General features: G+C 53.6%; 1 protein-coding gene across 1 annotated transcript in view; it reads left to right on the top strand.

The window, feature by feature from the left end:
• The first annotated feature begins 1,131 nt into the window (after positions 1-1,131).
• The window catches only part of Pde6b (phosphodiesterase 6B), a 45,520-nt gene continuing 30,824 nt past the window's right edge, over positions 1,132-15,827 (top strand). Inside the window, exons 1-2 of the mRNA XM_015481829.2 lie at positions 1,132-1,618; positions 15,016-15,168. Of these exons, the coding sequence (XP_015337315.1) occupies positions 1,151-1,618; positions 15,016-15,168 (621 nt within the window). The 5' untranslated portion in view covers positions 1,132-1,150. The remainder of the gene's footprint in view (positions 1,619-15,015; positions 15,169-15,827) is intronic.

The raw sequence follows: 15,827 nt of genomic DNA on the forward strand, positions 1-15,827 counted from the left end.
ATAGTGCCTGGAGAAGCTTTCCAGAGCAGAATCCTGTGCTGAGAAGATGCCAAAGGCACATGCCGTACACTCAGTCTTCACCAACAGTGCACAGGGTGTGAGAACCACACGTGCCTTCGTTGAAAGTACAGTAGCACGTAGAAGAAGTAGATGAGGATGATGCAAAGACATCCCAGGTTGCTGCCGGGCTGGTGACTCAGGGCTGTGATTCCTGGTTCTTGTCTAGGAGAGTATCCAGAAATCCTGTCAATGAAAATATCTGCTCGCACCTCCAGAAACAGGGCTAGGTGCTCTGGGCTGTCTAGCTCATGTGTTTGGATACATGTACACACCCCCAGGCATGCACCCCAATCCAATGCCCGCACCCATGCCTGCACACTCATGCAAAACATGCCCAGCATCGAAGTCTCCTTTGTTTTGCGTAAAAAGGGCTTCCTTGCTGCAAGAGAGCCAGGCAGAGCAGCTCTGTCCTTAGTTCTTACCCAAACTTTCCTGCTAATATCTGCAGGACACCTGGAGCAAATTGTTGAAGCCCTTATCCAGGGGCTGTCTGGGCAACTGGACTCCATCTGAGACACAGACACAGTGTGTCAGGTGCTGGGGATTGTCTGCCTGGAGCCCCACATCAGTCCCACCCCTACCCCTGGCCAATACCTTCCCCCAAATATGGCTACCCCAACCTCCCTCTCCCTTTTGAGAGTAGTCTGTACCTCCTGGAGGTAGAGCCAGTGCCCTCTGCCTCCCAGCAAATCTGAGCCCAGGCCAGGACCTCCGGAGGACCCGAGATGGCCTGTCAGACCAACCGAATCCCCAAGGGCTCCCGAAGCAGGAGTCCTGGTGTTCCTGGGATTATCTCTTAGGGGTCAGAGCTCAGGGCCTGTTCCACCAGAAGCCACATGCCTGCCCCCAGTTGCCCATGGCCCCTGAAACAGGCAGGAGCCCCCGCGGCACCCCAGCCCCTATTCCGGGGGCCGATTTTCTCAGGAGAGGAGGGACGACTCTGGGTCTGAGGGTGGTGGAGGCAGCCCCCTCTGTGGATGTGAGTCAGCTGTTCCCCCCGGCTCCCTAATCATCATTAAGAAAGACTTTGCTGACGAAGGTATTTGCAGAGTCCATGCAAACCCCGCAGTGGCGCACAGCCGCAGACACCATGAGCCTCAGTGAGGAGCAGGTGCGCAGCTTCCTTGACGGGAATCCTGACTTTGCCCACCAGTACTTCGAGAAGCAGCTGAGCCCTGAGCATGTGGCTGGGGCCTGTGAGGACGGGTGCCTGGTGGACTGCAGCAGTCTCCGAGAGCTGTGCCAGGTGGAGGAGAGTGCCGCGCTGTTTGCGCTGGTGCAGGACACGCAAGAGAACGTCAGCATGGAGCGCGTGGTCTTCACACTCCTGCAGCGTCTCTGCACCATCCTGCAGGCTGACCGCTGCAGCCTCTTCATGTACCGCCAGCGCAACGGCATGGCTGAGCTCGCCACGCGGCTCTTCAGCGTGCAACCGGGCAGCACCCTAGAGGACTGCCTGGTGCCCCCTGATGCTGAGATCGTGTTCCCTCTGGACATCGGAGTCGTGGGCCACGTGGCTCAGACCAAGAAGATGGTGAACGTGCCGGACGTGACCCAGGTGAGCACCCCAGCCGCAGGTGCCCATGCAGGTCCTGGCTTCCTGTCCTGGGCAGTGCTTGCTCCCCACAGAGGAGTTCTTGGTGTGCCCACCTCCTACCCCCGCTGGAGCCCAGTCACACTGTGCCGAGTCTCCTGCCTAGCCTCCTAGGAGCTGGCCACCTGCACACTCGGTAGAAGGAGCTCCAGGAAAGCTCCCACCACGAGCAGTTCAAAGGTCCTGGAAAGTCCTTCAAGCTGAAGTTGTTGGCCAGGCCCAGGGCTACCCAGGTCTGGCTGAAACCTCACCAAGGTTTCTGCATACAGGTCCTGAAGCCAGGGACCCCTGGTGCATGGAGTAGGAGTGTGGACCACGAGACCCTGAGGTTTCTCAGGAGGCAACTGCAGGGCAATCTTGGTGGGGACACTGGCCAGCAGGCGTGTAGAGTCCTGCTCTGCAGTGGCCGAGGTGGCAGCCCTGGAGGGGTTAGAGCCAGGGCTGGTGCAGAGGCCAGCAGGAAGAGGAGCCCCATTCTCCCAGCCCTGGCAGAAGCAGGAGCGCCCTGACCCCATAGAACACCATGCTGCTGGGTGGGGATGCATGAGGTCCAAGGCCGGGCAGGGGGAGGATGAGGTTCGGGGCTCAGAATGGAAGAGGAGCCTTGGAGAGGGAATCCTAGTGGGGCTGCCCACTCCCCAGGTGCAGCTGCCACCCTGCTCCTGGACCCAGGGAAGGAGCAGGCAGCGGCAATCCTCTTACTCTTGTCTGCTATAAACAGCAGCACCGTCGACCTGGATTTGGTAATCCCCGGGATTACCTTGGTCCACACTTTCTTTCTAAAAAATGGGTCAACCGTGAGTCAGGTGGAATGTCAGGCGCATGAATTACCAGGAAAACCAGGATGTGATGTCTGGGACCCTGATCACCTTCCCCTCCACCCTGGTTCCCTCTCCCTTCCCCCACCCTCACTTTTCCTTTCTTTCCTCCGGCCTTCCGGCCTTCCATCCTTCGCTCCTCTCCTCCCTCCTCTCTTCTCTCCTCACTCCCCTCTCTCCCAAATGCAGGTAGATCCTTATACTCAGCGTAGGGTAGGGTGGGGACAGCAGGCTGTGACAAAACGGCTCCCTGAGCCACCAGGCCATCCTTCTGCCACTGAGGGTCTCAGACCTCCAGGGGCCAGGCTGGTGGGGGGTGGCCCTGCTCTCCAGCGGTCTGTCCTACATGTGGCTGTGTAGAGGGAGTAGGCTGCTTGGTGGGGCTCTGCTCAAACACCAGCTCAGGAGTGTACAGTGCCAGGAGCTGGGGGGCTACCATGGTCTCCAGCTTCATCTGCTCCGGACCCCAGGGCTGCCTATGTGGAGACAGAACTTAAGACCAGGTGGCAGGCTGCTCCAGGTCTTAGGCCAGGCCCAGGACTCCTAGAGCCCAGGACTGGACAAGGTCTCAAAGCTCACAGGCCTGGGCCTAAGGGCCCACAATCCCAGAAGGAGGACGCTGGGTCTCTATTGCCCCTGACTTGTCAGAATCCAGCCATGCATCATGGTCCACGGCCCCTGGACAAGGCTTTCACAAGGAGGAGGTCAAGCTGTAAGAATGGAATGGCACTAGCTATGAAACCACCAGAGGGGAAGGGAGTGGGACACACTGCAGGAGTCCAGGCCAGGCAAAGACTTTTAAAGACCAAGAGGGAGGGTTCGTGTAGCCGCTTACCTGTGGAGTCCCTTGGTCCCCAGTCTAGACAGCAGCTGCTCAGTGTAGTGGAGGTATCCACGACTTGCTGACTTGTGGAAGCCTCGGAAAGCTCTAAGAGCCACGTGATGGAAATCCCTGCACATAGTGCCAGGCGCGGCCGTCATGGGGCATGTGTGCAATGGGAGGGGATCTCTCTGGAAAGCCCTTAAGAAGGTGTTCATCTCGAGAAAAGGCAGGAGCCCCCCCCCCTACTCCCCAGACCCAATCCTGCCCAGGACTGCCAGGAATGATTTCATCCTGGGGTCAACATTCACATCTCCCCCATTTTGATCAAAGTTGCTCCAAAGCTTTGCTGATGAACTAACTCGCAGGCAGGTCCTACATGTCCCTGGGTACTGAATGGACCTGTCCCAGCTGGTTGGCCAGGTCCCACATGGAAGACTGGGTTGAAACCCTGTAACCATGTTGGAGCAACACAGAAGCCAGAAAGAAGAGTCCTGGTGAGTCCATCTGCCTGCTGTTGCCAGGTGTGGCCTTGCCGGACCATCTCAGTACTGGGCCAACATAATTATGCTGGGAGTTGTATTTCTGCAAAGACGGCAGGTACAATTTTACAAGGAAATATGCAAAATAACAGGAATATGATAACCCTGGTTTTCATAACGCTTCTGAGCTGTGGACCTTGGCTCGAAGATGACGAGTCAGACACCCACATGGGCATCTGGGGAAACGGAGGCAGCGAGAGCCTATGTGCTCATTCTGTGGAGCTGATCTCAGTTTCCCTGAGGCTTCCCTGGAGCACTGTGTGTAAGAGTCTTGGCACATTTTATCATTTAAGCAATAGACAGGCTGCAGCAGGGTTACCCATTAATGTCCAACGTGCCGCGTTCCCAGTAAGGAGAATGTTTTATAAGAGGACACTAATATCATTCTGAACAGAAAAGTGATATTGCCAAGTTACCCATTGGATGGACCATAGGGCTTCTTACGTCAGAGTCACAGAGTTGGCTATGAGGTTGTCACTACGTCACTGTCACCTTGGCACCAGATGCATAAGACAGGCCCAAAGGAAAAGGGGGAGAGTGTCACTGTGGTTCCCACACGTCTGGCCGTGCGCCAACAAGCTGGGGACAGACTCTGCAGCCATATCAGGCACATGCTGTCCCCTTCTGGTCACCTCAGGTGGTCCAGACCCTGCTCTGGGGCCCTAGGAAAGAGCAGTTTCTGATCTAGGTCTGATAGTTGTAGCAGATATTATTAGAGAAAGCTGGAAGAATTTAGGATCCAGTCTGATCCACAGGTTGATAATTTTTAAAAACAGAAACAGTGAGCAGAGCGATTAACTAATAACAAGTGCATTTAGATTTTCCTTACAGAGTTTTCCAATACTCATACTGATTCTCACCAAAGATAACCTCTTTAATTCTCAAATTAGTTTAGTCTCACCAGATTTGGCGTGCTCGTCTATATAAATGCAATGAGAAAAGGGCCCTGCCATCAGTAATCTGGGCCTAGAGACCTAGGAGGTCAGAAAGCCAAAGGAGGTGGAAACTGAGCTGTCCTGTAGGGCCTTGCCTCCAGGGCTCTGGGGCCCTGGGAGTGGACAGCTGTGTACTCTCACCCTCCCAGCCGGGGTAGTCACCGTGGGGAGAACTGTCCCACTGACGCTCTGAAGCTCTGAAGCTCTGCATGCAGCTGCATCTCCATAAGCATTAGAAACACGGTTTTTAATTTGGGAAAGTAAATGCTGCTGCCATTGTTTACAGAAGTCTGTTTACCAACTTGCAGCGACCATGGAGAGCTCAAAAAAAGTCTCCTCCACTCTAGGAAACTGTAACAGTCAGGAAAAGAGCAACAATGTTTCAAACACTAGACATAAAATCCCCGATTCCAGCAGCCCCTTGGTCTCCTGAGCTGGTCCCCTGGGCCTAGTGAGCAGTGACATAGGCCAGCACCAGCTTCCTCACCAGAGTTCCAGGAACTCCGTTTGTCCAGTGGTCTTAGGGCTATTGGAAACCTGTATTCAGGTGTATCTGTCATAGTCCTTTCCATAAATCTGACAGTAAATGCTTTTTGTAGAAGAATCAAAGCTGGGGGCGAGACAGAGCAGCTGCGCTTGGAATCCGGGCAAGAGGACGGGGCTGGCTCCTCGTCACCTGGCATCTCCAGGCACGGCCACTCTGGCCTTGTCACACCAGGACCAACTCCCTTTCACCAGCTCAGCACATTCGCACCAGCACACCTCCCAGCAAGCACACACGGAGTAGATGGGCACAAGGCCCCGCTCACAGCCCACCTGCCCCATGGCCTGCCAGGCTCGGGCCCCACCTCTACAAGGTGAATGGTGAGTCCTCTGAGGTCCTCCAGGGCTGAGCTGGAAGGCCTCCAGATAGGTTAGGGTGAAAAAGACTTAATGTAGAACCTTGATCCTTAGTGTATCCTTGGCAGCCACAGCTGTCAGGGCTTTTAAAACATCTATTCAGAGCAGGATCACAGCTCATGGAGAAAAAGCCATTAACCAGAGTGACAACTAGGAGTCAGAAAAAGCAAAGCAAAACAACTCTCTTAAGGCTCAGTTTTTCTAGTAAGGGGAAAAACCAACAAAGACACAAAAGGCTTTGTTTCCTGGGCCAGTTACGACAAGGAAGAGAGAATGCCACCCGGCGGAGGGCCTGGGCCCCTGCTCAGACAGCCTGGGATCCACCCCTGGAGGGGCCCTTGAGTGTGACCAGACGTGTGGTCCACGAGTATGCCAGGTGGGGCTTGCCACCAACTGTTCAGACACACCAAGGGGCGCCTGGAGACAAGCAGAGCTCCAGTCCTGGCCACAAGAACAGAGGCAGAACAGGGGAGAAAGACCCAGGGCCTCACAGAAGTGGGCCAAGAAACCAAGGGACCACCACCTCAGCTGAGAAGTCAACTGCACAGGGCAAGGCAGAGAGGGGCCGCTCCGGGCAGCTGAGCCTTAAAGAGACTGACTTCAGAATTAAACACCAAGACCTCTTGCAAACTCTTCCTAAGTAGATCAGTTACTCTAAGAACATCTGTTTATTTCAGCATAGTGGGCTAGATTCTGGTTTTGTGCCAGTATATCATGCTAGATTTTCAGAAACCTATCAACAACTTTAACAACTTGACCACACAGAAATCCCTTTTGTGACATATGTTAGCCCTAAGTTTATTCTTTCTTGTTCAAGAAGTCATTTTCCTTTTGTGTTCTTTACAGTGTGTGTGTGTGTGTGTGTGTGTGTGTGTAAATCAGGGTATTTAATTCTTGGTAACTTTAATTTTCACTGAACAAACCCAGGAAGTGAGCCATTTCAAACTGCCTGCCCCACACTGACAGTTCACCAGACAGATTTTATGAAACACGATTCCTCATAGAGCAACTGACATTTCAGTATTGTCAGCAACTTAGAAGTGACATAGACATATTATGAGTGTCTATTACTTAATAGATACTTTTTCTAATTTTTTCTAATTACATGAAAAGTCCATTTATGAACACCTACTCCATTTGCATTTACCTAATTTATTTACTTTTAACTATCATATCTCTATTGCATATGAAAACTAAACATCAGGCTAGCATAAGCTTCATTTCAAGTTATTTCTCTGTCACAGAAAAGCCCTACAAGTTACCTGGGTGTACTTAATGCCCAGGAGCAATGGCCCTTCGTCTGCATGCTTGCCCTGGGGTCAGACTGTGCTTCTGCCACCCAGTGTTGGTGCTGAAGTACTCACAGCCTAGAAGAGCTTAGTTTCACCAAGCCAATGGTGCCTTTCAAGGCTGCTTATCAGAGATGCAAAAGCAGACAGTCTTACTCTGAGGTTGGATTGACGTTTAAGAGCTTTGTGGCAGCAAGTCAGAAGTGTGCAGGACAGTACTGGGCATCTGACAAACTTAAAATCAGTTTACTTATGAAAGATTCATCTACGTTACGTGAATGAAAAGCATTTGGGTTAACTACTATATATTTTTAGCAAGCTTAAATTTAATTTATGAGCAACCATTTATCTCTAAGTAAATTTAATTTATGAGCACCCATTTATCTCTAAGACAATTAAAAATAGAGTTCTTGTAAATCTATGGTAGAAAAATCTCAAGATACAGAGCACACACATAGACAGAAAACAAATTCACAGACATAATTTCAAATTTTCCTTTTAAATAAAACCCATCTTTCAGCTTGGCATTAGAGAGCAGTCTGGGAGAGCAGACCGTGATAAAACATTTTCTGGCTCCTTTCTGGGGTCTTCGGGTCTTGTCTGAGTCTCCGAGCAAGTGGGTTGATGCCTTTTAGGTCCTGACTGGTCCAGAGTTAACCCTAACGTGGCAGATGAAAACAGCACAGGTCTCATGTGGTACGGAGCCCTGGTAGGAGCAAAGACCCCAGGGAAGTTAAATCAGGGAGGCTAGAGGAGACAGTGGTCTCCTAAAAGCAGGGCATACAGCCTCCTTGAGAGGCTGTGGAGAGGCCACCCTGCTGAGCCCAGCCTAAGGCTTCCTCTGGCCTGGACCCTGGACCCTCCAGGGTAGGTGTTGCCTCTGCATAGCAGCAGGGGCCCGGCGCACATGGAAGCTGCACATCCTGCTCCTAAGGAACAGCAGTTATCAGCCTTGCTTCCTACACAGCCAAAGTGCAGGCACAGAGACACTAGGCATCCTGCATCTCCACTTTCCCTCAGAAGCTTCCTGCTGGCCGCTGGGTCACGGCTCTGGAGAGAAGGACCTCAGCCCTCAGCACGAAGGGGTCAAGCAGGAAGAGGTGATTGTAGGGAGGGAAGGGAAGGGCTGCACTCTGGCCCTGAGACTGCATTTCAGTGTAGCAGTATCTGTGCTTGAGGAAGGCTTGGGAGTTAGCATGGCCCCGGGAAACAAACATGTCCCGGTGCCATGTGCCATCAAAGATGTGCATGGATTTCCCAGCCAGCCATGTCCCAGGAGGCTGTCCAGGCTGCCCAGATGCACAAATAGCCAGAAGAGACCACACAAGAGTGCTCCCAGTTTCAGATTAGCCATGAACACAGGCACTTAGAGCCACACAAGGCACCACTCCAGCAGGACACAGCAGTGCCCAGGAAAGACAGAGGCTCCCAGGGTCCCCAAAGACTTTCAAGGTCCCTTACTCAAGGCATTTAAATCAGACTTCAAATAAGGTCAGCAGGGCCTCCACCAAAAGGGGGGCCTGGACTGGGAGAAGGCTCCCCAGACAGAAAGGTGAGCCCTGGGGACAGACCCAGGCCTCTATGCTGCACTGTGGTCTCGGGAGCCACAGGGTCCTTCCAAGGTGGTCTTGCTTCTGGTCCCACTTATGGGCACCAAATGTATCACCCTTAATAATCAGAGAGACTCTGGAGTTCAGTGTACTGAGGGAACAGCAGAGCGTGGCCATGGAGTACAGGTAGCACCAAGAGAGGCTTCAAGCAGGTCCAGGCTAGCAGAGATGTTGGACAGAAAGAGAACAGTAAGCTGCTGGCTTGTGGAGCTCGGCGGTCTGCAGGTGCAGGAAGCAGCCAGCTTGGCCAGGGAGGTGCCCAGAGCATCATGAGATGCCGCCTTGGAGAGCGCTGGAGAAGCCTCCTTGGAGGATTGTCACACAGTGCCAGCGGCACACAGACCCCGGGGTGGAGCAGCCCAGGCATCCTCGGGATAGCAGCTACCTCAGGCTGGCAGAGCCGCCCTGGCACCACTCCCAGCCCAGTTTGCCTGGGTCTATAGGAGCAATGCGAAAACAACCCGGAGGAGGGGAGAAAGCAGCCGCAGGGCTGGACAGCGTCCACGCCTGAGGCCCCACCTATCATTCCTTGGTCCCAGATGCCAAGAGGGCACAGCCAAGGCAGCAGGTGAAAGGGCTTGGAAGTGAAGAGGACCTTGGCCACAAGCACCTGCAGGCTTTGCGCAAGCTTCTACACCCCATGGAGCTGGAAACCTCGGTTCTGTACACAGGGCCTTCCTCCCAACCTCCCCGCTTCCTGGGGCGCCCAGGCCTGGGACCCCACCCACACCTTCCCCAGCCCTAGCCAGGGCCTGCTGTGGGACTCAGGCCCAAGGGAGCAGGGAGCACGGGTCGCTCTGGTGGGAGCAAAGCTGGAGCACCTCCTGCGATTGGGAGTGAAGAAGGGGTTGTGACTTGTTTCCAAGCAGCCCAGCCCAGGGAGCTTGCCTGGGTCCCGCCTGGCCAGGCCTCTGCCGGCCCCCATGAGAAACAGGTGGTGTGGAAAAAGGAAAAGCAAACTTAGCACTGTTGACCAACCTGGGGACAAGCAGGAGTCCCTTCCACCCAGCATCGGAGCTCATTCTCACATGGAAACCCCCATCTAGCAAAGTAGGTGGAGCTGTGTCTCTGCAGCTATGGGGACTGTAGCCCACTAAGCCAGCCGTGGCATTTACACACATAAGGAAGTTGCAAAAATTAGCACACACCTTCAATATTGTCGTAAGCCCTGTCATCAACAGAGCAGACATGTCTGTCTTTCCACATCACAGTTTACTGAATAGCTGTCCCACATTCCTCCGTGGCAGCTCACTGAATACCTGCAGGTCACCTGGTAGTCGTAAGCCCTGCAGCCACAGGTTCTTTTTTCCGTTTTCTTTTTTCAATATCTGTAACACTCAAGTCACACGTGACATGTGACATGATTACACACGTAGGGTCACAGAAAGGCTAAGAAAGGGTCAAGGCCGCCACAGGTCCTGGAGGCTGAACTGAGAGCCAAGGCAGAGAGGCTAAGTGTCACGTAGGTGGTCAGACACGATGAGGAGCCCAGAAGGACTTGCTCAGGGCGGAGCTGTCAGAGCACAGGAACTTATTCTAGGTCGAGGTCCTGACAGCAGTTTCACAGTGTCAGCTTGGGGTGGGCCATGTGTGGCCATGGCCATCATAGGCAGGAGAAACTGCACCATGCTAAAGCCCAGGACAGAGACTTGGAGGTTTGTCATGGTGGCAATTTCCTGGGCAAGGTACATGGCAAGTGACCAGGTGACAGGGTCAGAGTGCTGCATGTCTAGTCTCAGGGTGCCCCTCATTTTATAGATCTTGAGTGAGGGGGCTGCATCAACTCGTGGTCTGGGCTATTCAATAAGCTTGTGAGCCTGGTTTTTCTGATATGAATCTGTACACCCCTGCACTCTGTGCTTCTGATTAACTTGATAAGTTAGAGGTAGTCATTCTCGTTTGCATGAGTAATTTATTTACCAGTTTGTGCCTTATAGTGGTGCCCAGCAGGTGATGGTTGGACAAAGTGTGGAGTCATCCACCTCAGCAGTTGAATTCCAAATGGAGTAGATCATGGCAAACTACTGCTCTACAAGATAGAGCAACAAAGGGTCAGGCACAGCCTGGAAACTGCTGTTCTATACGTCACGGAGTATCTCAGAACAGGGCACAGCATGCTCTCCATGGATACATAGATCGTGTTAGCTTTACCTCACCGTGACCAAAATACCCAAGGAGAACCACGTAGAGGAGGGAAGGTTTATTGGGGCTGGCTCATGGTTTCAGAGGTCTCAGTCACAGACGGCCAACTCCATTGCTCTGGGCCCAGGTGAGGCATCACTTCATGGGGGAAGGGAAGCTGCTCAGCTCACAGTGAGTTAGGAAGCAGAGAGGAAGGAGGAGGCCACAAGGAAGATGCATCTCCCAGGACCAACCCCAGTGCCCACCCCTCCATCCACACCCCACCTGCCTATAGTTAGCACCCAGTCAGCCCATTCTCACTGCATGGCTGATTAGTTACAGCTCTCACAGTCTAGTTGCATCAGCTCTGAACATTCCTGCCTTAACAGGAGCCTTGGGGGACACCTCACGTCCAAACCATAACACAGGGCATGCTGTAATCTTTTTTCAAACCAAAGCAATGAACTCCAAATAAATATAATTACTGGGAAATATTGTCCTCTGATCGTCATCTTATCAACCAGTACCTCAAGAGCAAATGGTTTATCACAGCCCCACAAGACAGCATAACACCCAGTACGGCAAAAAGAACCACTCAGGGTCTCAGTGTGCTCCCTGATGAGAAAACCCAGCTGGACTCATCGGTCCAAACCAAAACTTTCCTGTCCTTACCCTCAAAACATTTTCGAGAGGCTGAGTATTCCACAGGAAGGATGGGAAACCCAAGATGGATGACATTTCTGGAAGCTGCTGGGATTCCCCTGGAGTTCCGCCTGCAGGTAGGTTCCACTGGCCAGAAACAGTGGAGCTCCTCTTCCTTAGAGACACTGCCGCCATAGCTATGCAGCCCCAGGGCACCATCCTTGCTCTGGCTGCTAATTTTCCAAACTGCTACCATGGGGAAAGAGGCTAAACCCTGCCACTGGCTGTACCACAAATACTGGGATTCAAATTGGCAGAAAAACAGGTTCATATAAAGTCAGCTTTAAAGGGAGACAGAGGGGACCTTTTGTTTGGTCTGAAATCACCATCATCAGAGAACTCAGGGGTGAAGAAAGCTTTTACAAAAGAAGAGGCGTCAAAGCCAGATAAAAGACAAGAAGTCCATTCTTGCAGTTTTGTCCAGGGCATCTCAGTCTCTTCCTAGCAGGAGGAAGATTTTATTCTCAGATGAGGAAGTTCAGAATTTAAAACAATTTTCAGGGATTGTTTTGAATCCTGCAGGAACAAGTTATCTGGAAATTGCCCTAAATTGCAGAGGAAATCTCTTTCCCTTGGTTAGGAATGTGCTGGGGCAACTCCCCAGATAGCATCTCCAGTACAGGAGGCAAGGCAGGCTCCTGGGAGAGCCCCCCTGGGTGTGTGCACTGGGGAGACTCCAGCTCATGCAGCCTCAGACACAGAAGTTCAAAGATAGTGAACAGGAATGACTTTGAGTGGGGAGTTCAGTGTTAAGGAGAGGACATAGGGCTAGGGTTGTAGCTTGTGGTCGAGCACTTGCCTCGCATGCGTGAGGCCCTGGTTCAATTCTCAGCATCACATAAAAAAAAATAAATAAAAATAAAGATATTGTGTCCATCTACAACTTAAAAAAAATTAAAAGGAGATGAGGTTACAATAAGCAAAGTTTACTTCAAACACCTAGAAGAGGCAGCCCTTGGCTGGCTTTGTCTGGCTCCTCGTGGTTTCCTCTGGAGGGCTTGATCTGAAACAGAGCAGGAGCTGGGAGGGACACTTGGGGTCTTCAAAGATCTCCTCCATTGACTCCTGAGTCCCCGCACAAAAGGCAGCAAGACGGCCTGGAAAACGTGCTTTACTGGACCCAAACACTGCTCAGACAAGAGAGGGGCACAACAGGCAGGAGCACAGGAACCAGCAAGACTCTGGAGAGTCGGGGCACGTAAGAGGAGCCTCCATGGGCAAAAGGGTCCCAGAAGTCCAGACAAGGCCACCCCACTGCACTGGACTTGTCCATGTCAGAGTCTGATTCAGGGTCCCTGGGGCTGGAGGGTTCTCGGCCACTGTTCACTGTTCAGGGTGGACAGTGGAGTGGATCAGATGGGCAGGCAAGGAGTCTCCTGTACCACAGGGGTACAGCCCCGTGGGGAGCAAGGTGGGAGGCGGGAGCCCAGCAGGGAGCCCGCATGCTGCCCTTGCTTTCAAATACCCATGTATATCCTGGGGATGAAGGTCAGTAAGAAAAGCAGGCTGACATTGGGTTGTTGGGTGATGGGAAGGAGCCACCCAGGCCAGGGACAGAGGCAGCAGCAGCCTGGCTGACCTGAGTGCCACCAGGCTATGAGTGAGCAGTAGAGTGGTGGGATTTGAGGAAAGGAGAGAACTGGGCAATGAGCAAAGGTACACTTCACTCAAGGTCAGTGGTGGTCATCACAGAGTGCTCTGTGGTCTAAAGCTTTAACCTTCCTCCAGGCTCCCAGAGCCCAGGAGGACAGTGCCAGCCAGGATTTGGCAAAGCCTTCCCAAGGGAGGAGGGCACCTCTTCAAACCTGTTGCTCAAGGGGACACCTTCTGACAGACCTTCCAGGGAGCCAAGATTGTGGCCACCAACTGGATTCCAGGGTCATTTGCCCTGCTCCTAGGGCTGTGATGGGCTTCTAATACACCCACGGACACACCAAGAGACTGTCATAGGCCACAGGCTGAAGGTCCCAGAGTGCTGGGCTCAGGGTGTCTGGCACAAGGTGAGTGGCCCCCAGGTGCTTGAGACATGGGCAGATCACCCAGGGAGGACAGAGGCTATGGCCATAAGGATGCCAAGAGCACTGAGGGCAAGGAGAGCTGGAGGGACCCCAGGGGACTACGGGGAAGCAAGTTGTGGCAGGAGAAGGGAGCTCAGCACTGGCAAATGCTAAAGGAAAGCAGAGGCAGAGGAGGGGGACGGTGACGGCCTTGTAAACCAGGCTCTGGGCACATTGGAGTCTCAGCAGAGGGAGAGCACGGGTAAGGGAGGAGACAAATACAGTAAGATGGGCATGAGGTGGAGGCAGGGCCCCAAACGACTCTAGGTCATATTTAAAAATCAGGCCTAACAGGTGTTTAGAAAACAGAGAAGTGACACGGTGGGTACCAAGTATGAGAAAGAACTAGTGGCAAGGAAGCTCTTGAGAGAAGAGAGTTGGGACCGTGGTTCACCATCCATGGCCAGTAACATGCATCATCAGAGGTCAGGCGCCAGGGAGAGCTCCAGCTGAGGTCTGGGTGTGGGGGGTGAGCTCCAGCTGAGGTCCAGGTGGGGGTGTGAGCTCCAGCTGAGGTCTGGGTGCCAGGGCGAGGGAGATCCACCTGAGGTCTGGGTATGACCTGTTCTCCAGGAAGTGGGACACAGCATGGACTTCCTGGGCTGCATGTTGGGACTGAGTCACAGAGAAGGGTGGGAAGTCACAGCACAGTGATAGCCAACGCAAGGGCACTGGCAGGAAATTCCTCTCCAGCCCAGGAGCCAACCTGGGCAGCTGCACTGGTGACCAGGGATGGGGGAACACAGGGTTGGGCCCTGTTTGCTGGGGACGCCAGACCCAGCAAGGCAGAGGCCATAGCCATGCACTGCAGTCCCTGTGCCAGAGCTCCTCTGCCTCATGCCAATAAAATCAGAACCAGAAAGCAGTGGAGGAGGCAGGGCCATGTCCCATCTTCTAAGGCCTCTAGGGACTTACCTGGCTCAGTACGTCCAGGCTGAACAGGGCTTGGCCAACCGCTGCTTCTGGATACAGAACCCAAGACCAGGGACAGGAGTCCCTCTATATCTTGGGGGAGCAGGAGGAGCCTCCCTGGGGGCCTCAGGTGGACAAAGCTCTAATCATAGAGGAAAAAGAGTAATGTGGTGGGCAACCACGGAGCAGACCCTGGGGCAAAAGGGGCTGCCAGACAGGTCCTGGGGAATGGCGTCCTCAGCCTGACTCACCAGCGGCTCCCGTCCTGGTGACAGTGCCCAGGCAACGTGTCAGGCATGGGGCTTGTGGCTCTGAAGCCACAGTCACCCTTTGGGAAGAGTGAGGGCAGCTGGCCTGGGGGGTAAAGCCTGCCTAGGAGGGCGTGGGGATGGAGTGGACAGATAGACTCAGCCATCCTGGAGCCAGGGAGCCCTCTCCAGGAGTCAGAGGTCAGGGCTCACCTGCCCAGGTGGGGCAGGCTGGTGCAGCCACAGGCCCGGGCTGCCTTCTCAGCTCCTGTCCTGTGACCGCATCCCAGGCCCAAGGCAGGGGCCCTGGCCTCAGTGCAGAGCTGGGCAGTGGCTTCAGAGCTCCACCCTAGGGGGCGCGGCCGTAGCCAGGGCTCCGTCCTCAGCAGGCTTTTCTCCCCTCACAGGATCCCCACTTCAGCCCCTTCGCAGATGAGCTCACAGACTACGTGACCAGGAGCATCCTGGCCACGCCCATCATGAACGGCAAGGAAGTCGTCGCAGTGATGGTGGCAGTGAACAAGCTCAGCGGCCCCTGCTTCACCAGCGAAGACGAAGATGTGAGTGTGCAGGGCTTGAGGCCACATCCCTACATGCTCCTGCTGCACGGTCTCCTAGTTGCAGTGCTGTGCTAGCACCCGCCTACACTGGTGTGTACATCTGTGTGTGTGAGCCACACCCTTCTGCACACCTATGCACTAGCCACATCCCTTCTACACACCTGTGTGTGAGACACATCCCTTCTGCACACTCACATAGGAGAGCCACGTCCCTCCACATGCTTATGTGTGAGCCACATCCCTTCTTTCTGCACACCCATGTATGAAAGCCATGCCTTTCTGCATACCTATGCATTAGCCACATCCCTTCTGCACACCCGTGTGTGAGCCATGTCTCTCTGTACAACTGTGAGTCACGTCCCTTCTGCATACCCGTGATCCACGTCCCTCTGCACACCCATGTATGAGAACCACACACTTCTGTACACTTATTCATGAGCCACATCTCTTCTGCATGCCTATGTGTGAGCCATGTCTGTCTGCACACCTGTCAGTCACATCCCTCTGCACACGGTGTATGTGAGCCATGGGCCTGCACCATGCACCTGAGCTTGTGTGAGCCCACACCAATAGGTGTGTGAACTGGCTGCCGGCATGTGTGTGCATGTATGGTGGTCCTCAGCAGCCTGGGTGCTCATTCCTTCTGCAACCTGGGATTG

Source organism: Marmota marmota, unplaced genomic scaffold (assembly GCF_001458135.2).
Source record: "Marmota marmota marmota unplaced genomic scaffold, marMar, whole genome shotgun sequence".
Lineage (NCBI taxonomy): Eukaryota > Metazoa > Chordata > Mammalia > Rodentia > Sciuridae > Marmota > Marmota marmota.